The sequence below is a fragment of the Cydia fagiglandana genome, chromosome 21 (genome assembly GCF_963556715.1).
Source record: "Cydia fagiglandana chromosome 21, ilCydFagi1.1, whole genome shotgun sequence".
NCBI lineage: Eukaryota > Metazoa > Arthropoda > Insecta > Lepidoptera > Tortricidae > Cydia > Cydia fagiglandana.
This window is the reverse complement of record NC_085952.1, coordinates 3,566,229-3,588,544: the sequence shown is the minus strand read 5'-3', so window position 1 is coordinate 3,588,544 and position 22,316 is coordinate 3,566,229. Positions and strand designations below refer to the sequence as shown.

General features: G+C 40.0%; 2 protein-coding genes across 2 annotated transcripts in view; both read right to left on the bottom strand.

Moving 5' to 3' along the window:
- The window catches only part of LOC134675153 (mushroom body large-type Kenyon cell-specific protein 1), a 276,201-nt gene that overhangs the window by 218,811 nt on the left and 35,074 nt on the right, over nucleotides 1-22,316 (bottom strand). The window lies entirely within an intron of this gene.
- On the bottom strand, nucleotides 8,387-21,714 carry LOC134675354 (protein diaphanous homolog 1-like). The gene is made up of 2 exons (XM_063533564.1): nucleotides 20,191-21,714; nucleotides 8,387-8,521 (listed from the first exon to the last, which is right to left on the bottom strand). The coding sequence occupies exons 1-2, from the start codon at nucleotides 21,712-21,714 to the stop codon at nucleotides 8,387-8,389; spliced, it is 1,659 nt and encodes a 552-aa protein (XP_063389634.1).

The window sequence follows — 22,316 nt, the reverse complement described above, 5'->3', positions numbered from 1 at the left end:
AAGAGCACGCCATTTTGATCGGTCCAGAGCGGTATCCCGCCAGCTTTCGCCGACGCCGAGCTCACGGAGATCTGCCATTTTTATATATTGTGACCTTTTTTGCCAATTTTGTGTTATTTCTAGTCAGGATCGCGAGCCCTTTTCATCCTTATAGGAGCAAAAAAGTGTCCTAAATCCAGACATTTTTCAAACTTTCCTTTTTGTTAACGCCATACAAAGTATATGGGGAAAAGGTAACACAATAGGAAAAAGCACTGGGATATTTTTTTATCCCATTAGGGTCGAAAGAGCAAATAACACTAAAGTGGCAAAAAAGGTCACAATATATAAAAATGGCAAAAAATAAAAGAGACGCTCTATAATGGCTACAAATAAATGCTGAAGAGAGATATTGTGCGAGCTTCGTTGCTAATTTAATTTTTCTGGTATCTTTCAATTGCACTTTAAAAAAAATATGTATTTCAAAAGTTGTTTTCCTTGAAGACCGTTTTAGCAAGTAAGTCATAGTAAAAGTATAATAAAAAATCGCCAAAATTCCGAATCTACGTAAATCATTCGTTTGACCTGATCTGACTGGTAGAGAATACTAAAAGCAGTAAGTATGCTATTTGAACTTTATTTAAATACGTATAATAAAATAACAGTATTCTTCGCAAACAATGAGAATCAATTCAGCAATGATTTTTGTCCGAGAAGACTCATAAACTCATCATATAAGTTGTTTGCACTTGCGTATAGTCTGTAGCAAACATATTACATTAATTCATTGCAAAATAAACTTATTAGGCTATACGCAAGCGCAAACAACTTATAATATTCGCATAGTAGGTTTATTTTACAATGAATTTCTTTGTAAATTGAAAATTAAAAGGTAACGTCGATTGACATAATGTTGTTGATATAACAAGTAACCGGTAAATGACAATGTTGTCATAATAACACATTAATGAGCTTCTTGCTGTAACATTACCAACTTTCTTTGAACTTTTTTATTATTGCAATCTGTATTGATTATTGATTAAAATGTATATTGGCGATAAGTTAAGATTAAGGACAAATAAACAAGTATTGTTTATTGGTTTATTAAATTCCGTCACCATCATCGTATTCAAATGTAATTAGTAGAGATGCAACGGATAGTTGTTTGGCCGGATACCGGATACCGGATATTCGGCCTGACCATCAGCCGAATATCCGGTATCCGGCCGCCGGATATTCGCCCAGCGGAACTATACCTACATTTCGGTTTTTCAGGTGCGCATTCTGCAGGTCTGACCTGTTTCCTAGTGAACTTTCGCGCGGACTCATTTCTAGGTTCGAAATGAGTGCGCGTGCAAGTCAATGGAATTATTAAATTGTTTTAAAAGAATAAACTAGTACGATTATGACCGTGTCTGTTTCTTAAATCCAATTTGTTTACTTCGAAATCAAGCAATGTTACTATCCGGTATCCGGCCGGGTAGTAGGTCACTATCCGGTATCCGGCCGGATAGTAAAATAAAGGCCGGATAGGCCGGATACCGGATAGTAACCGGATATCCGGTGCATCTCTAGTAATTACCCTAGTAGCATTTTCGTTGGGGCCCACGGTGCCAACGGTAGGGAAAACGTTGGGATGAGGTTCGTTCCGTAGCCAACGTTAATTTTGTATTGGCCCACCATCGCATTTACCAACATTCGCTGTGGCACAGATGCCCAACAATGGGCCTTTGTGTATTTTGGTACCGTTGGCTAAACAACGATAACATTCGTTGGCCCAATGGTGACGAATACCGCATTTACCAACATTGGCTGTGGCAGGGATGCCCAACAATGGGCCTTTGTGTATTTTGGTAACGTTGGCTAGTCAACGATATCATCCGATGGCCCAATGATGACAAATATCGCATTTACCACCATTGGCTGTGGCACTGATGCCCAACAATGGGCCTTTGTTTATTTTGGTAACGTTGGCTAATCGACGATATCATCCGATGGCCCAATGACGACAAATATCGCATTTACCAACATTGACTGTAGCATTGATGCCCAACAATGGGCCTTTGTGTATTTTGGTAACGTTGGCTAATCAACGATATCATCCGATGGCCCAATGATGACAAAAATCGCATTTACCAACATTGGCTGTGGCACTGATGCCCAACAATGGGCCTTTGTTTATTTTGGTAACGTTGGCTAATCAACGATATCATCCGATGGCCCAATGACGACAAATATCGCATTTACCAACATTGGCTGTAGCATTGATGCCCAACAACGGGCCTTTGTTTATTTTGGTAACGTTGGCTAATCAACGATATCATCCGATGGCCCAATGACGACAAATATCGCATTTACCAACATTGACTGTAGCATTGATGGCCAACAATGGGCTTTTGTGTATTTTGGTAACGTTGGCTAATCAACGATATCATCCGATGGCTCAATGATGACAAATATCGCATTTACCAACATTGGCTGTGGCACTGATGCCCAACAATGGGCCTTTGTTTATTTTGGTAACGTTGGCTAATCAACGATGTCATCCGATGGCCCAATGACGACAAATATTGCATTTACCAACATTGGCTGTAGCATTGATGCCCAATAATGGGCCTTTGTGTATTTTGGTAACGTTGGCTAGTCAACGATATCATCCGATGACCCAATGATGACAAATATCGCATTTACCAACATTGGCTGTGGCACTGATGCCCAACAATGGGCCTTTGTTTATTTTGGTAACGTTGGCTAATCAACGATATCATACGATGGCCCAATGACGACAAATATCGCATTTACCAACATTGGCTGTAGCATTGAGGCCCAAAAATGGGCCTTTGTGTATTTTGCTACCGTTCGCTAAACAACGATAACACTCATTGGCCCAATGGTGACGAATACCGCATTTACCAACATTGGCTGTGGCACGGATGCCCAACAATGGGCCTTTGTGTATTTTGGTAACGTTGGCTAGTCAAAGATATCATCCGATGGCCCAATGATGACAAATATCGTATTTACCAACATTGGCTGTGGCACTGACGCCTAACAATGGGCCTTTGTGTATTTTGGTACCGGTGGCTAAACAACGATAACATTCGTTGGCCCAGTGAGCACAAATATAGCATTTACCAACATTGGCTGTGGTACTGATGCCCAACAATACCAGTTGAGTTTGCTTGTGGCGTCACTAGATGGCGTTACTGTCTCCAAACATCGAAGTTATAGTTATTTTCTCGATTATTCCGGATATAATCATAATATTTTTTTAAAGTAACTTATAAATCTAATAGCTATAACTATAAAATTTATACATAAATTTAAAAAAATGTATTTTACCAACATTTTCTCAATTTAAATCTCAAAAAACATAAATCTCGCTTACGAAGTTTCGAAGTGCGGTTAGTATATATACAAATTAGAGTGTATAGTAAGTGTACTTGCTTCGGCAGTACATATACTAAAATTGGAACGATACAGAGAAGATTAACAACAACTGCTGCCTAGGGCCTTCATGTGGATGCAACCAATGCCTACCGTAGTGTAATTGTAATATTTATCAGCAAAGGCCCAACGTCGTATTACACAACCACTTACCTAACGTAGGGTAACTGTAGGACTCGTAAACAAAAGCCCATTACATAATTAAGACTGTAGGCCCACTATAAATTACACAACTATTTACCTACGGTAGTATTGTAAGAATCCTACACAAGGCCCAACGTTAAAGTTACAATGTTGGCCCTTTGTGGGACAAGCTGTGTTGGGCCTTCAACCTGGTGCACGACTACCTACCGACCTACCTGACTTGCCGATGGGTAATTGTTGAATTTGCAAACAGAAGCACAACGAAAAAATTGCCCTTTTTTATTTTTTTGCAGTTGGCCCTACAGCAAGCCATACGGCCAAATGTAACAATTAACCAACCATCAAACAAATGAGTATAGGCCCAACCACGGCCCAACCAAAACCACCACCGTTGAATAATTGTATGATTTATTTAAATAGGCCCAACGAAAAAATTACTCTAATGGCCCTCTGTTGGGAATCTTTGGGAGGGCCTTTGTCAAGGGCCCTCCAGCAAATCGTACGGCCAAATGTAACAATTAACCAACCATCAAACAAATGTGTATAGGCCCAACCACGGCCCAACCAAAACCACCACCGTTGAATAATTGTATGATTTATTTAAATAGGCCCAACGAAAAAAATACTCTAATGGCCCTCTGTTGGGAATCTTCGGGAGGGCCTTTGTCGAGGGCCCTCCAGCAAATCGTACGGCCAAATATAACGGTTGCCCAACTAATACGTAAACAAAGGCCCAACAAAATCCCTACAAGAAAATGCTATTAGGGTAGTCCCAGCTTCGCGTTTACCATTTTCCCAATGGCTGGTGAGAAGGCGCAAGGTCGCAGACGCCGTTTTATAATACTTGACCTGAGGGACCGCGAACCACGTTTGAGGTGTTACCTCTCTGTGGCACTTGTAAATTTGTACGTAAGTGTGACAGGGAGGCAACACGTCGAATGTGCTTCGCAGTAGGCCCTCTGTATGCTTGGTTTGCATTAACACCGTTTGTTTTTATGCATTTGGGTTACATCTTAACACATTCATGCCACTAAGGACCCCCCCACATCTAGCGTCTTTCGAGCGTCGGCGTCTGTCGGCGTCTGGTCAGCGCTATGGAAAATGACTTCGCTGCGCAGTTGCGTAGACGCTGCGTCGACATTGCGTCGAGCAGCGGCCATAGAATTGTAGACGCCGACGCTCGAAAGACGCGAGATGTGGGGGGGCCCTAAGTGCTACGGGTTACACTCATAGCGCGTAGCCACGTCTTTTATTTGCCGTATAGAGCGCGTAGTCGCTACGAACAGTGAACCCGACAGTCGGGTTCTTGGCGCTGAATGTGTTAAGCGGGATTTACACAACGAAATTAAAATCAGTTTCACGAAAATAGTTTCGATGTACGGGAAAGTAATTTCCTGAAATAAATGGTGTCGTGAAATTCACAGTATCGCAGTGACCATGGCCCTATCAGCATCAAAGCTATAACAGCGCTGCTACAATTTCACCAAAAAATCGCGCAGGGCACGAAATTGATTTGCTTTCATGAAATTGCAGCATTACGAAAATATTAAATTAACCCGGATTTACATTACGAAATTGGTGGCGTGAAATTGATTTCGTGACATTAGTTTTACCAACAGTTTCACGTGTAATTTAATATTTTCGTAATGCATGCATTAATTTCATGCAAGCAAAACAATTTCGTGCCCTGCGCGATTTTTTGGTGAAATTAGTATCATGCACTTAATTTTATAGTGTAAATGCGACTGTAAACTAGTGTCACGAAAGTTCCTGTGCTGTGCGGACGTATAGCTTCGATGCTGATGGGGCCATGGTCACTGAGATACTGTGAATTTCACGACACTAATTATTTCACGAAATTGCTTTCGCATATATCGAAACTACTTTTGTGAATCTGATTTCAACACGCATGCCACTAATTTCGTAATGTAAATCCCGCTTTACCTACACGTGAAACCGTTGATAAAACTAATGTCACGAAATTAATTTCACGTCACTAACGTAATGTAGATCCCGCTTTAGAAAATTCTCGCGAAAATCGAAGTTCGTCAATTGCATGCATTTTTCTCCGTCACTCTAATTACGTCTTAATGAGAGTAAAAGAGAAAAATCCCCGTAATTTGCGAAATACGTTTTCCGATCTACACTAGGGGTTCTGAAACCACAACCTCGTGCGGAGTGCATCTGTTGCTCTGGCAGCGCGCAGACGGTTAAAAACACTTGTATTGTATTGATTTTGTTCGCGACACTTGCAAGACGACGTTCGCAGGGTTAAGTGAGGTTATGATATACACTCGACGCCATTGAAATGTTTGGTGAATTGTGTTAGGTTTTAGAATAAAATTGGGTGTTATATGAAAAAAATTAAACTAAAGCCTATTTTTTATTCCGTAGACTAAAATGACATTTCATACTATGAAATGACATTTTATGTTCATAGGTACTAGGAAATGTCATTTTAGTCTACGGAATAAAAAATTAGGCTTTAGATAATAATATAATGAAATACATACGATATTATAAATACTTAAGTGAAGTATTTAAGTTTATTAGAATTGGATGGATATGGCAGAAAAATAATGTCGTGTAATAAAGAAATAAAGATTAAAAAATAAAAACAACATATCATTACGTGTGAAGTATATTAAATTCGTTACACACGATATAATCCTTTTACATAGTCTTATTTTACTAGTAACTATCACAGTATGTCAATATTTTTTATACGAAATTCCTTTACAAACGTTGAAAACCCAAAATTAATTAATGATGTAAATATTCACTGTCATCGAGTGGAGTCTCGGTAGCTCAGTTGTAAGAGCTAGCGATCCAGAGTCGCGAGTTCAAATCCCGCCCGAGACAGATTTTTTTTCCACTTTTCATACATTTCTAAGCTTTGTTAAAAACCCAGCCTTAAAAACCTACATCATAACTGTCAGCCACAAACATTAATTTGGCTGAACGGGTGCCACCCGTTCCCCCCTCCCCCTATCGATTTCGCCACCCTTTTAAAATGTCGGCCGAGACAATAGGAGCGAACTTCTATGGGATTGAGATTTCAGACAGGTGTCGTCGAGTGTAACGAGTATGGATTTAAAATTAGAGACGTTAGAGACCAAGATAAGTCTGCAACGATTTTGATAGCACACGCCATTCTAAAAAAAACTATGACCTACTGCCCCGGACTTACCCTATCTGACTTGAGAAGTCTTCAATATATTTTCGGTAAATTGAAACGCTAACATGATGCATAATTCGCAAGCATATGATTTATTTTGGTAACATGTTTTTTTTTGCAATTCACGCTTTATAAGTACCAATTTTTTTACATCACCACGGCTGTTATAGCCGGTCAAACAAGTTTGTAAGTAGGAAATGGCGCGAAATTCAAATTTTCTTTTGGACGGATACCCTTCGCGCCTACATTTTTTTAATTTGCCGCTCTTTTCAACTGACGGATATGGCTTGACAGACTATTTGCCGCTCTTTTCTGCTGACAGAAATGGCTTGACATACTATAAGACGTTCTTCTCAGTGCTGAGGGTCGTGGCCTCCTAGTGGAGCACATGATTCCGGATTGCAGATTTCCAGCCTTCCGATCCCTTGCGACTTCTAAAGCATCATGGACCTTCATGGATAGCTATTTGCTAACCTGGTCGGACCATATTTACTTATTTACTTGACAACAAATCTTCCAAATGCATAGCCTACAGGCAGCCATATTGGATTTGTTTGGAGGGCTTCCTGCCGTTAAGGAGATTAGATGCCGCTTTGTCAGTCTGTTTGCACACGCTAAAATATATTAGCGACTAACTATTGAAATTGAAACGTTTACAAACACAAATAAGTTATTGGCAAAAATTTCATTTTTGGTACAAGCTTTAATCGCTGACTGTACTTTTCTTTCCACAGGCAACTAACGCTCATCGAGACAATTCTAAAAACCCCAAACACAATTAGGTTTCGTTGTTTTATAACATAGTTCCTATGGCCACCTCCGATCTCCATCATCAGATCAGCTCAATGACACCATAATATTGCATTTTCACCCGACTTACCTACGTATGTATGCAAAATTTCAGCTCAATCGGAAACCGGGAAGTGGATCAAATTTAACTTGCAAGATTTGATTACACACAGACAGACAGACAACGGTCAGGTGAAACTAAATATTAAAAGCTTGTAAAAAACGTAAAACCTACTAAAAGCATTACGAGGTCAAAAATGTTTGAAGTTTCTGTGCAGTACCGCTAGTGTAAATTTCATTCGATAGCGTTTGGGTTAGGTCTCATTTTAGTATGGGATTTTGAATCTCCATAGAGTCCCGCTTGGGGCGCTGTTCAAAATCCCATACAAAATGAGACTTAACGGAAACGCGTACGTCCGTCACGCTATCGAATGAAATTTACATTAAGTTAGGAGTTCAGATTATATTATTATTATCATAGGTTTAGACTGTTTAGCATATCCTGTATCCATAGACGTCATACAAAATAAGTTAATATAAGTCCAGAACTATTCAAACTCCAATCCTGAATTGAAAAGCCGTGACCTTCATTCAAATATAGCTCTTGACCCACTTAGGACAAACATACACCTGTATACATGTTTATATTACAATAACATTGTCACATATTGCATTCAGTCTGCATTTGAGTTAATAATAAACCACTGAAGTATTTGAAAAAAAGTACTTACTTTAAAAAAATGTTAGTATTCATGTTACTGACTTACTCCGTTGGCTCAGCGTCCCAAATTGAGACTTGGCCTCCGACACAAGACAGCGCCACTTTTCTCGGTCCTGTGTGACCTCTCGCTAATTATTGACTCGAAGTTCGAGCAGATCCGCCTCCACCATGTCGCACCAGCGATACCTGGGGCGTCCGCACCAGCGATCTGGGGCGTCCGATAGGACGTCTTCCTGCTGGGCGGCCCAGGGCCCTGGTATGCTCTTTTCACATGTTTTACATACATTATTTTCCTTTAGGTATACTTACATGTTACGTATTTGTAAATCAGATTTGAGGGTGCACACAGAAAACGCTCGAGTACGCATGAGTAAAAATCGTGAAAGTTTAAATCAGTAAAACACAATTTACTTACAATTCTTACTTAAGCGTACAGAAAATTCCATACAGAAAACTAAACCGGAAACCATCTTGCACATTTTAAAACACATGACCTCACCAAATAACCGGATGTAGACATTAGTACAATAGTTAAATGACTTTTGAGATTCCAAACATGGCTACACGAGGCTAGATTTTAAAACAATCTAGCCTAACCTATTCAATGGATGTTTTGGTAGGGGCCCTTTAGGGTGGCGTATTTTGATATCTAGTTTCTATTATGGATTTATGAGAGTGATGAATAGTTATGTTTTACTTGCGAATAGTGTTTTCAAAAGGATGGGCTGTGATGATAACTAATATAACTAGACATTAAATTCTTAAGGGGCCCACTGTTTAACAGTCCGCCGGACGGTATCGGCCTGTCAGTTAGAACAAAATTTTGACAGTTCCGAACAACTGACAGGCCGATACCGTCCGGCGGTCTGTTAATCCCTTTAAAGTGTGCGGCGGCATTACATGCACTTCAATTCGTTTGTGGTGAGCTATTTTAGGGTACCGTATCCATAGGGTAAAAACGGGACCCTATTACTAAAACTCTACTGTCCGTCTGTCTGTCTATCTATCACCAGGCTGTATCTCATGAACCATGATAGCTAGACAGTTGAAATTTTCGCATGCTGATGTAGGTATTTATGTTGCCGCTATAACAACAAATAAAATAAATATTTAAGTGGGGCTCCCATACATTAAACGTGATTTTTTTGCCATTTTTTGCTTTACATGTGTGTACCAAATTTCAACTCAATTGGTCCAGTAGTTTCCGAGAAAATAGGCTGTGACAGACAGACAGACGTACGAGTGATCCTATAAGGGTTCCGTGTTTTCCTTTTGAGGTACGGAACCCTAAAAGTACGGAACTCTCGGTGGGCGATTACGACTCGCAGTTGTCCGGTTTTTTGTAACATCAAGCTACAGTTTAATTAAATATACAAATTGTCCCCAAGGTCTTGCCCAATATTGCTTACGTTCTAAAAATACACAACTAAAATCCCAAACCCCTAATTCACCAATTTATATACGAAGGACAGAGACAGCAGCGTGTATACTTACATCGAACCAACTGCACCGACCTTGTCCAAATGCATTTCGTCTAGACGCATAATAAGCGGTTACCTCATGATCCCTAATACCATTTTGTTGTTGTGGGTATTGCATTTAAACTATTTAAGAATAAGAATGAATTTATTGAGAATAACTAAGAATACAGTAGTATGCACAAAAGGTGTCCGGTAGACATCAACTGAGCCTCTATCTTGGGACTCACCAAAAAGAGTATGCAACAGTTGGGACATTGGAAAACCGGGACAAGTGCGAGTCCGACTCGACCACCGAGGGTTCCGTACTTTTTAGTATTTGTTGTTACAGCGGTAACAGAAATAGGTACATAATTTGTGAAAAACTCAACTGTTTAGCTATCACGGTTTATGAGATACAGCCTGGTGACAGACAGACGGACAGCGGAGTCTTAGTGTATATTTAAATGCTATTCTTATAATAAAACTAAATTGCTACTCTTCTTCTTCCTCGCGTTATCCCGGCATTTCGCCACGGCTCATGAGAGCCTGGGGTCCGCTTGACAACTAATCCCATGATTTGACGTAGGCACTAGTTTTTACGAAAGCGACTGCCATCTGACCTTCCAACCCAGAGGGTAAACTAGGCCTTATTGGGATTAGTCCGGTTTCCTCACGATGTTTTCCTTCACCGAAAAGCGACTGGTAAATATCAAATGATATTTCGTACATAAGTTCCGAAAAACTTCTTGGTACGAGCCGGGGTTTGAACCCGCGACCTCCAGATTGCAAGTCGCACGCTCTCACCGCTAGGCCACCAGCGCTTCAATAAAACTAAATTGCTACTACATGCAGAAATACGTAAGGTATTTATTCAGCTGTATCGCTAATTTGTATAAGTAGGTACGTATTATTTCTTAATAGTCTCGTCATCAAAACTATACTATTTCAAAACAATTAGATGATAGTTTCGTCGACCTACTGTCCGAAATAATGGGACAAAGTCCGGAGGTCGCCTCACTGTCGCACTTGTAAATTCGTACGTAAGTGTGACAGGGAGGTAACACGTTGAACGTGGTTCGCGGTAGGCCCCCGGATTAGAAATGTTACTTAGTTACAGAGAAAATAACAAACTCGGAAATATTAATAAATGTATAAAAACTTATAAACTAAACGTATCTAACTAAATTATAGTAGGTACGTATCCTTAAAATTTTATTTAATATTTGGATTACAATATATATTTACAATATTTACATGGGTACTAAATCAATTTTTGACGAACCCTAATGTGACCTGGGGCATGTCCCCAGGACACTGGCCGCATTGCCCCGCTGTATGGTTAACCTCAGCCTTTGGGCAAAATATGACCCTGCTTGTAGGTCGCCAGACACCCCAACAAGTTTTCAGGAAATATAGCAAGGCCCAAAAGTCTCGTCCGCCAGTGCCGCAAACTCTTATTACAATAACATATCCGTAATAAGTAAAAAATTAACACCCCTAAACCTAAAAAAAATACCCCTCGGCAAGATGGCGTAGATGCTGGCATTATAGTTAGTGGCAATAATTTCACAAACTATAAAAACGAATATCATAACAAGTGTATAAATTGCTAAATATATATACCTATTTAAACATGCTCTAACTCAAAAAGTCGCTCATCAGCAAAAAAATATTTGTTTACATTTTGGTCACTGCTTTTAAACGCCAGTCCGTCTGCCCCGTCATCAAGTCTAGATTTCTCGTGTGTCTGCAATCGATTAGATGATAGTTTGCGTGACCTAGTGTCCGAATGGTGACTCCAAAGTCCGCGAATGCGTTGACGCTTAAATGGCTACCGTGTCCGTGCAATGCATGCTGTGACTGGACCGTTAGTCTACAGATAAATTATATATTTATAACCCTCAACAAATTATAATAAGGTGTATTCCCCATGGCCTCTCGCGCATGTGAGGTCTGTGTCCAGCAGTGGGACGTATATAGGCTGAAAATAATATATTATTAAGGTGTATTCACTGTGATCGATGCGGCAAGAAGTGCCGATGGGCCATTGGTCTATAGTATAGACCAATGGCCCATCGGCACTTCTTGCCACTTGTATAGACTCTATACAGTCATCGCAGTCGATGTAGGCTGGAGACTACCGCCTCAAAATACTTTCTTCAGTCGCTGCAACTATCATCTGCAAAGATGCTGTGGCCAATGATGATGATAAGGTGTATTCAGATTATTACTGAGCATATGCATGCATAAAATGATGATGATAATTGATAGCTAGGTAAGGTATTTAAAAAAAAAAGGTAAGGTGATAACTACCCTTTGTCCTTCACCGGGCCCCGGGGGATTGTTCTATTACTAAAGTTCCATTTTGGAAAATTTAAAACTGAACCAAATTGTAAACCGAAACGGTTGAAACACAAATAAAATAATAATACCAAAATAATCTTATTCCTAGCTGGACAATACTTATTGCTAATTGTTTTTTACGATTATTTAGTATCAAATGCAGATCTAACTTACAATATTTTAAAAATAATATTGAATAATATATATTTCTGCTTTCTAATTTTAAGTTATTCTGTCTAACATTTTAAAAACAAAATAAACCGTTGCCTTTGTCAGTTCGTTTTATGCAATGAAGATCGCAATCCAAATAAAAAATCATACACCCATATCATGCCTCCATGCTGTGATCGTGGTTTTTGGTTCGCAATGTGATGTCACGGCGATTTGGCGACCACCGATTTAATAATAATACAGACAATTGGTCAGCCAATTAATAATTTAACAGTAAATTGAATCATCGACAGTTTTATTGTGACCAAATGTCGTAATTTTGAGGAAGTTAACGCTCAATTCAAATTACTAGCCTTTAAGTCTTGATTTTATCAATGCGTAAGTTGCTAAATTGCCCCGTAAATCATTTGTAATAATAAAAAATAATAATCACCTACTGAGCGCGGTACCGCTTACCATAAGGTTCGTATGTTATGGTTTCACGTTGTGATATCTTTGACGTCACGTACCAACCACGAAAAAAACTGCTAGTGCATGCGTTACGTTTACATATGGTTTAAGACCTTTACTGAGAAAACAATAATTTTGTTTAAATCTAAATTTATCGCATAAAATACCGCACACTTTATTCCAACGTTAAAACTTTATGTCTATAGTCATAGCTATAGTCCAGTTTCGTCGTTACCGATTTCGGTCCATTCAAACCGAACGGCTATATCAGTTTAAAAGTCCACAAACTAGTGTCCGCCGGACAGCGGGGACGTTCACAGACAATGGCCGAAAACGCAATTTCCTACAGACGTCACTAACTATCGTACGTAGCTGTAGTTAGCCGAAATGGATCGGGCAAAAGAATGGAATAGAGTCGCACTGTTGCATTTATTTTATAATACAACATAATTTAGTATAAAAGGGGCAAACGACGCGACAAATAATCTTATTAGCCAAAATGCATCATAGAGAAAACCATAGAGTAGCATTGTCGTCTTGAATGTCTTATTCAAAAAATATAGACGCCAAATAAGTTCAGACTAAACAGCTTCTGCTACGGGACCAATCTCGAAATTCATAAAATATGACTAAACGTTTAAAATACATACTGTTCTGTCCTTTTATATGTCGCAATGTCGCAATGATGCTCACAATAAACCATTCAATTAATTAACTTGTTTATTTTATTTCATTTAAATTTTTTAAGCTTAGAAACAAATTAAAAGTGGGAAAGCAGACAACACAGTGAATTTTCTACTTTTGTGTTTGTTTCTTAGCTTAGCTTTCTGCTTGATACAATTTAAGTAACTCAATTAATTTTGTATCCCCCGACCCCCGAACTTGTATCACACGAAATCCAAATTTCCAGTGGTACACTTTTGCGTTTGAAAAAGAGTTGAATTAAAAAAAAAACTTAAAGCGTCGACTTCTCTCCTTTTCCTGTCCATCGCAACTTTTTTCGCAAACTGTAGCTTTCGCCGAGTGGCCGCGGCGAAAGCCCGCAACTCGAATATTCGACCTATTTCGCCGGGGCTTTTAAAACTTTTCGGAGCTTTAACCAGCCTTTAACGGTTTCAGCTTTTATGGATGACAAAAATTTATTACATTAAAACAATCATAAGTACATAGGCAAAGGGTTAGGTAATACATATGTGGGTAGGGTAGAAAAGTGGTTTCAATCGATGTGTGGAAGGGCGGCACCGTCGTCGAACCCAAGCCACCTGGCGGTCGACTTAGAACGGTGGCGTGTGCCTCGGATACACATGCTGGTGGCGCGTATAACGGCGATACTGATCCTACATCTCAGCCAGCCCAGTATGGTGCTTAGAGAAGGGTTCCACCGTTGAGATATGGATAGGCTATTATAGTATTAAGTGGCAATGTTTACTTGTTAACTGAACTGAAATGTTTTAATCCAAATAAACAATTTTTCATTTTCATTTTTTCATTTTTTAACTTTTTTTTTTGATATTCGATAATACATATATTATTCAAATCTTTTATTCAATATTAAAACAGATCACATAAACAAAGCATAGGTACATAATAATTATAATAAACACACTCAACATTTCAATAAACGAGCACTAAAATTAAATTAACATTATTAAACTTCAACTATAATATAATATATCAATATCTGGGTGACTATGAGATCCCGTCTATCCGATCCCTTGCGTCTTCTAAGGCATCATGGACTTTCATGGATAGCGATTTGCTATACTTCGTTTTTTTAGCATTAGAAAGAACTCCACAGAAGTAAGCGTGCAGTTTTTATCAGGCTCTTTAATTGTTAATAATTATTGAATTATCTAATGTAGCATGGTCAACACATATAATTTACTTCAAATTTGGAACCAAAGTGCCGGATTTGGAACCAAAAGCTTACCTCTGCGAAGTTCCTTCTAATGCTAAACAAAACGGACTATAACCTGGTCGGACCATCGCGTTAGACTGCGGCCCCTTCCCTTCCACCGAACCTGTGACCATTAGCTTTTCCAGGTTGTCTCCAGTCTTCCTGGCTATGTGTCCGAAGAACTCAAGTACTCTCCGGAGACATGTGGTTGAGAGAGAGAGAGATGTAGGTATAGTATGTTGTATGTGGAATATGGGCGACAGCGACACTAATTGCTTACCATCAGGCCATGAAGGTGACAGTTCATTTCCAACGACAGCTGCACTACTGTTCATTTTACTATGGAAATTGACAATGACAGCGACGCGTTCAGTACCGGTAGTGCAGCTGCGGTTAGAAATGGAATGTTACCATTAGGCAAATCGTAGGTAAGTATGTTCGTCTGCCTCCTATATTATGAAAAAAACCGGGCAAGTGCGAGTCGGACTCGCGCACGAAGGGTTCCGTACCATAATGCAAAAAAAAAACAAAAAAAAGCAAAAAGAAAACGCCGGTCACCCATCCAAGTACTGACCCCTCCCGACGTTGCTTAACTTTGGTCAAAAATCACGTTTGTTGTCTGGGAGCCCCATTTAAATCTTTATTTTATTCTGTTTTTAGTATTTCTTATTATAGCGGCAACAGAAATACATCATCTGTGAAAATTTCAACTGTCTAGCTATCACGGTTCGTGAGATACAGCCTGGTGACAGACAGACGGACGGACGGACGGACGGACGGACGGACAGCGAAGTCTTAGTAATAGGGTCCCGTTTTACCCTTTGGGTACGGAACCCTAAAAATCGAGCAGACAAAAAGCTAAAGAAGTGACAGGTTGTTATTGGCACAACGTAATTTAGTAGTTCGATATCATAGCAAAACCAGGCGTGGCTCACTCCGCGATTTCGTCGCTTTGCTACAGGTAGATAAAAGTACATCCGTTCGACCCCAATTTTAAGGTTTGCCATAAGCCGCGCGTGGCGCTGTCGCCACCTAGCGGCCACATCTGTGCTGATCGTGACAGACGCGTTTTGTTAGATAGTGAGTCTTCTGTACCTAGTACTATTATTTATTCTGTGGCAAAACGCCAAAAACGCACTTACACACCTCTGCCACTACACTCGAGTTTAACCACGAAAACAAAGAGTGAAACTAACGAATATCGTCGAAACACGAAGGCAGGTCGGCGCGAGCCTTCTCTGGCCTATTTTTAGTGGCTTGCAGCAACAAGTTACTGCTAGTGGACTAATATCAAATATCAAATATCAAATATCAACATTTATTCAGCAAATAGGCCACAAGGGCACTTTTACACGTCAACATTGAATTTACATAAAAGCAAAAATAATAACATCAACAATTTTATAAATTAAAACTAACAATTCAATCTAACGTATTACAATTACTAAGAGATGTATATGGTCTCTTAATGTCGAATTACATACAAAATACAGATAAAAAAACACACACAAAAAATCTATAATATTTAGAGGTGTAAATGTCTCTAGGTGTCAGAACTATAAGATTATATAGTTTATCAAGTTATCCTTAGAGATGTATAGGGTCTCCAAGAGTCAATATCCTGTATAATTAATACATTCATTAAAAGAAAAGAAACATACGAGAACAGAATGAGGCGTCTCACTGTAATTAATTAATAAAAGTTACTAAGTATAATAGCTCGTGTTAGCTTAACAGACCAGTCTCCACAAACAGCACCCGTTCACGAGTATGACGCGTATCTCAGCCATCGCCTCCCTCAACCTTCATTCGGGAAAGTGGCGACCCGATCAACAACGCCACCGTAAGCAAAGACTTTTAAGCGAGCATGACATGTTCAAGCTACCGGCCTATATTAATATTAAAATAGTAATAACATGTAGCTGTAAGACACGGCATTTTGTGCTCATATGTTACATAAAAAGACAGTAATATAGCTTCACATAATTACTAGCCTAAGTTGACTTAGAGATGTAAAGGTCTCTAAGTGTCAGAAACATTAAAAATATAGGTAAGTATGTACAATCAAAAATAAAAATCAAATAAATAAATATGTACTTAGAGATGTATAAGGTCTCCAAGTGTCCAAAACTAAAATTAAATTAAACAATATAATCAAGCGAGAACATCATTGTCTCATGTGTCAATTCTACTGGACACTAGCATATTTAATTCAGTGTAAAAAAAAAACAATATTTATTTAATTCTTATTATACTAATGAAACCAATCAAGCTACCGGCTTAAAAGCATCTCTATCGTTTATAAAATCATTTACAGTGTAGTACGCCTTACATAACAAGGAGTGCTTAATGTGCGACTTAAATTTGTGAAGTGGTAAATTCACTACATCAGTGGGGACTTTGTTATAAAAACGTGTACAGTTCCCGACGAAAGACGTACTAACCTTACGGAGGCGGTGGGCGGGCACGGCAAGTTTATGTTTGTTTCTAGTGTTATAGTTATGGATATCACTGTTAACCTTGAATTCGTGGATGTTTTTCCGAACATACATAATATTCTCTAGTATGTATTGAGATGCAACGGTAAGAATGTTAACTTCTTTGAATTTCTCTCTTAGGGATACTCGAGCGCCCAGTCCATAGATGGAACGTACAGCTCGTTTTTGCAGCACAAATATTGTCTGAATATCTGCCGCTTTTCCCCACAACAGAATTCCATAAGACATAACACTATGGAAGTAACTATAGTATACCAGCCTGGCCGTCTCTACGTTTGTCAGCTGTTTGATTCTCCTCACTGCATAGGCTGCTGAACTAAGTTTTCCGGCTAGAGTGCCTATATGTGCATGCCATTGCAGTTTGGAGTCTAAAGTGACTCCCAGGAAAACAGTTCGGTCCTCAAATTCCAGCGTATCACCTTTTATTTTAATCTTGCCGTTATTTACCTGCTTGACGTTAGGTAGCGTAAACTTGATGCATTTGGTTTTCTTGGCGTTCAAAAGCAAATTGTTTGCCGTAAACCAGTTTACAATGGTAGATAGCGCGTCATTAATGCTCTCGAAGCTATTTTCCTTTCTGTCCACTTTAAATATAAGGGAAGTGTCATCTGCAAATAACACTATATCATGTCTATCTTGCACAACTTTTGGTAAGTCATTAATGTATACCAAAAACAGGAAGGGACCAAGAATTGAACCTTGAGGCACTCCGAGGGCTACCGGGGACCCCGCCGATTGAGTTCCATTAATAACTACTCGCTGAGTTCTATCCGAAAGGTACGATGAGACCAGGTCAAGGGCACTAGCTTTTATCCCATAGCGGCTTAATTTTCTCTTTAAATTTTCGTGATCAACGCAATCAAATGCCTTTGACAGATCACAGAAAATTCCAACAGCATCTTGAGCTTTTTCCCAAGCATCAAAGATGTGTTTTAGAAGTACCGCACCGGCGTCAGTAGTTGATCGACCTTTGGTGAAACCAAATTGATTGCTATCAAGCAGTTTGTTTCTGTTGAAATGTGACAATAGTTGATTCAGAATAAGTTTCTCGAACACTTTGCTTAATGCCGGTAGTATTGAAATCGGTCTAAAGTTCGTGGGATCTGTTCTCGTTCCTGATTTAAACAGAGGGATAATTTTGCTATGTTTCATAATATCTGGAAAAATTCCAGCATCAATGCATCTGTTGAAAATCTCAGCTAAGTATGGTGTAATTGACTCAATGATGGAATCTAATACTTTGACAGACAGGCCCCAAAGATCTTCTGTTTTCTTTAAATTTAAAGACCTAAAAGTCTTAAGAACTATATTCGATGAGACATACGAAAATTTGAAGATTTCTGTACATTCTGCCACATTTGTCTTCAAAATTTCTTCAGCGACGTCTGGCGATGAATTAAGGGATCTTGTTGTTTCTACCGGGATATTCGAGAAAAACCGCTCAAAATGATCTGCTACTTCACGGTCGGAACTTACTAAAGTGTCAGCAATTCGTAGGTTGTAGTGCGGATCCTTCAGTTTACGTTTTCCAGTTTCATTACTGATAACTTGCCATACAGTTTTGACTTTATCGCTGGAATTTAGGATCTTTTTCGACAAATAATCGGCTTTAGCGGCGACACACAACATTTTAAAAGATTTAGAATAATTTTTGACGTACTCTAGAAATTCCGGGCTTTTATCAGTTGCCTTTAAATCATATAAGTCGTAGAGCCGGCGTCTTTTCTCGTGAATATCCGGTGTAGCCCAGTCGCTAAATTTAGTCTTAGCCTTGCCTTGCACCTTTTTCTGAATGAAACAGGCATCAAATTCCTTTTTAATACAATTAAACAACTCGGAACTCAAACAGTCAGGGTTTTCCTGGGTACATGAAAGACAACATAATTGTTTAGTAATATTACGATTGAATAAACCTAGGCGACTTTCGGAAATCGGCCTGCACAAAGTATCTTGAGGAATTTCTTCAGTTTTCCCGCTGAAAGAAGCTTTTAGTCCACAGTGGTCAGAACTTAGGTTGTTAATAACAGATTTACTAATCGCGTCATTATTACTAAAGATGTTATCTATACATGTAGCACTGGTTGCTGTGACTCGAGTGGGTTCACAAAATAAATTGACTAAATTGAAGGATTTAAAAGTATTTAGTAACCTTCCACATAATGGCGAATTTTCTAGCAAATTAATATTGAAATCACCACATACAATTATTTTTTTATGACTTCCAAAAACACTACTAAGTACTTCATCTATGACCGATTCGAATAAGTTATAGTCTGCCGATGGGGGCCTGTACACGCATATAATTATAAATTGTTCCAATTCAACACAAGAAAGTTCTATAAGGCGTTCCACTGACATGTCAACAATGTCTTTACGCTCCTTACTTTTTAAATTATGTTTTACCATTATCAATGACCCGCCGCGATTGCAAGATCTCCTAAAAAATGAACTTACTATACTATGATTATTGAAATTAAACATAAATTCATGATCTTTAAGCCAGTGCTCAGTTATACAGAGAATGTCAATATTCGAGTACTGTATAAACAAATCAATTTCGTGTTCCTTACAGGTAAATCCTTGGATATTTTGATGAACTAAGTTCAATAAATTGGTTTTACCAAACATACTAGCATCACAGTGATCAATATGAACGGAGCCGGCTGGTGCACACGTTGTCGTAGCGATTAGTTTAAATTCAAATCACCAGGCGGCTCCATCTCAAACCCTATGCTACCAAGGCGTAAAATACTACGCGACTTAAGGCTATTAGACGCCGTGCTAGCCACGACGGGGTCTTCAATATTATATGCTAACAGGTTAGCACACTCTACAAGACATCTTCTCGGTAGGTAGGTCCTCTTATGGGGCATAACAAAATCTTCTATAAATTTATTCGTATCAAAATACGAAATCGTACTACTGTACAAGGAAAGGTTATACAATAAAGAATTGTAATGAAATACCCTCTTATTGACCTTGCTCGACATTCTATAAGGGAGCGCACAGATAATTATTTTAGCAACCTCTCCCCGGTCAATCGCCGACAGCGTAGCGGATAATTTTAAGATATCTCGCTTAGTACAGTCTAAACTATTCCCTAATAAAACTACAAGCGTCGAGTCGCGGTCAAACTCGCCCGCAGAAATAGATTCGATCAAACGATCGACAGAGGCGCCCGGGTGACAGTGGTTGACGACGCCCTGCGACAAGCGCTGCGCCAGCAGCACGCCCAGGCCGGCGCCCACCTCGTCCGAGTACAGCAGCGTGCGGCGGCCGGCGGCGCGCGGGCGGCGCGGCGGCGGCGGCGGGGCCGCCCCAGACCCGAGGCGGGGCGGCGCTGGTGCTGGCGAGGGGAGGCCTAGCGGCGATGGAGCTGGCGAGACAGGGCTCGGCGGGGATGGCGCAGGCTCGACGTAGGTCAGCAGCGACAGAGCCAGCTTGACAAGGCTCGGCGGTGAAGGGGCCGGCTCGACGAGGCACGGCAGCGACGGAGTCGGCTCGGCTCGGCCCGGCCCCGATGGAACCCGCTCGGCTCGGCTCGGCGGTGACGATGGCGGCGGGGGCGCCGGATCCGCGACGCGAGGGGCGGGCGCGGAGTCGCCGCGCAGCTCGGGCGCGCGGGCGGCGCGCGACGCGAACAGGGCGCGCAGCGCGGGCGAGCCCGGCGCGGCCAGGGCGGCGCGCAGCGCGGGCGAACCCGGCGCGGCCAGGGCGGCGCGCAGCGCGGGCGAGCCCGGCGCGGCCAGGGCGGCGCGCAGCGCGGGCGAGTCCGGCGTGGCGGGGCGGGGCGGGGGCCGCGGCGAGTCCATACGCAGAGTGTAGCCGCTCCCCGGTTCTAGAACATTATTCATAAAGGCTATGTATTCCTGTAACGCTTTACTTGACAGTTCGTCTCTATTATTTAAGTTTTTCAACTTTAATTCTAATTTTTCTAGTTCATCGGAGCGATGACTCAATTCTTCTACTGTCCGGTCTAGTTGGTATTGGCAGTTTAGAAGTTCATCGCTTAAGGCGACACTGTTACATTTGGATTGTATCGTTTTGAATATTGAATTATGGCGTTTTAGCAAAAGTTTAGATTTCTTTATGAATCTACTGAGTTTTAAATATTTTTTTATTTTTTTGGATCCTTTCAGTGCGACTCTAATATCACTACTGCCTTCAATGTGCACAGAACTTTTTAAATCTACTGTTTCTACCATTGGGGAGAATCCTATGCTATCATCGACTGAATCTACATCAAAGCTATTAATTTCAGCAAAAATACTTAAATTATTGTCTCGCAGTCCGGAGTGGCCGGAGCAATACTTGCAACTATGTTTTGACTCTGACTCCTCCAGCTGCTGTTCTAAGTCCTGGATGCGTTGTAATGCCTGCTCATGTATCTCCTGACAATTCTTGAACTGATCAACGGCAGCTTGAAGTTCATCCCGCTGCCCCTGCATGTCTTCGAACTCAACATCCTGGTTAGCGAGCTGAGACTTGAGGGTTGTGTTTATTCTAACAACTTGCTCAAATTGCTCTGCACTCTCTTCCTGTTCTTGAAGGAGTCTTTTGTTCAATTCTTCGGCTGTTTTCAGTTCTTTCTGTAATTGCTGCATTTTAGCAACCAGGACATCCCTGCGTGTAGTCATCTTAGTAGTTTGAGCTGTAAACATATTGGTAGTGTATGACATCTGAGCAAAATAGATGAATGAAATTCAATGCTTCTAACAGAATATAGTGATTTAAAAAAAAATGTAAACTACAAATGACTTGATTTGTAAGTGATAACTGTGATAAGCTTCTTAGAATTTATACAATAAATTTCATAATTTGCTGTTTTATAAGTTAACTGCTTACCGCAGGGTATGATTTAATGGTTCTTAAGGTGATTTAAGAATGAATTAAGATATTTAGGTATGTTAAAATCCTGTTATGTTTTAAACAAAGTTCTCCTCAAATCGTATGAAGGTAGCAAAAAAAAGTATGACAATTAGAAATAAACTAAAAACTAGGCTTATAAATTATGAAAACAATACTCATCTGTAAAATCTTCGGTGAAATACAGGCAAAAACGGTGTAATTTTTAAATCTGGAACGTTACATCGTTGACAGTTTCCATGTTTTTTGTCGTCAATATATTTCTTCTTATGTTAATGTAACACTTTAGATAATGATACAGCACTATAATTGCGACGTGCAGGTTCTATTTATCACCATAACTTGTTAATTATTCCATTATATTAATTATAAT

Coding starts and splice junctions, on each gene's coding strand:
- LOC134675354 (XM_063533564.1), bottom strand. CDS start 21,714: ATGACTACACGCAGGGATGTCCTGGTTGCTAAAATGCAGCAATTACAG. Junction 8,522..20,190: donor TTGACCGCGACTCGACGCTT/GTAGTTTTATTA, acceptor ACATGTGAAAAG/AGCATACCAGGGCCCTGGGC.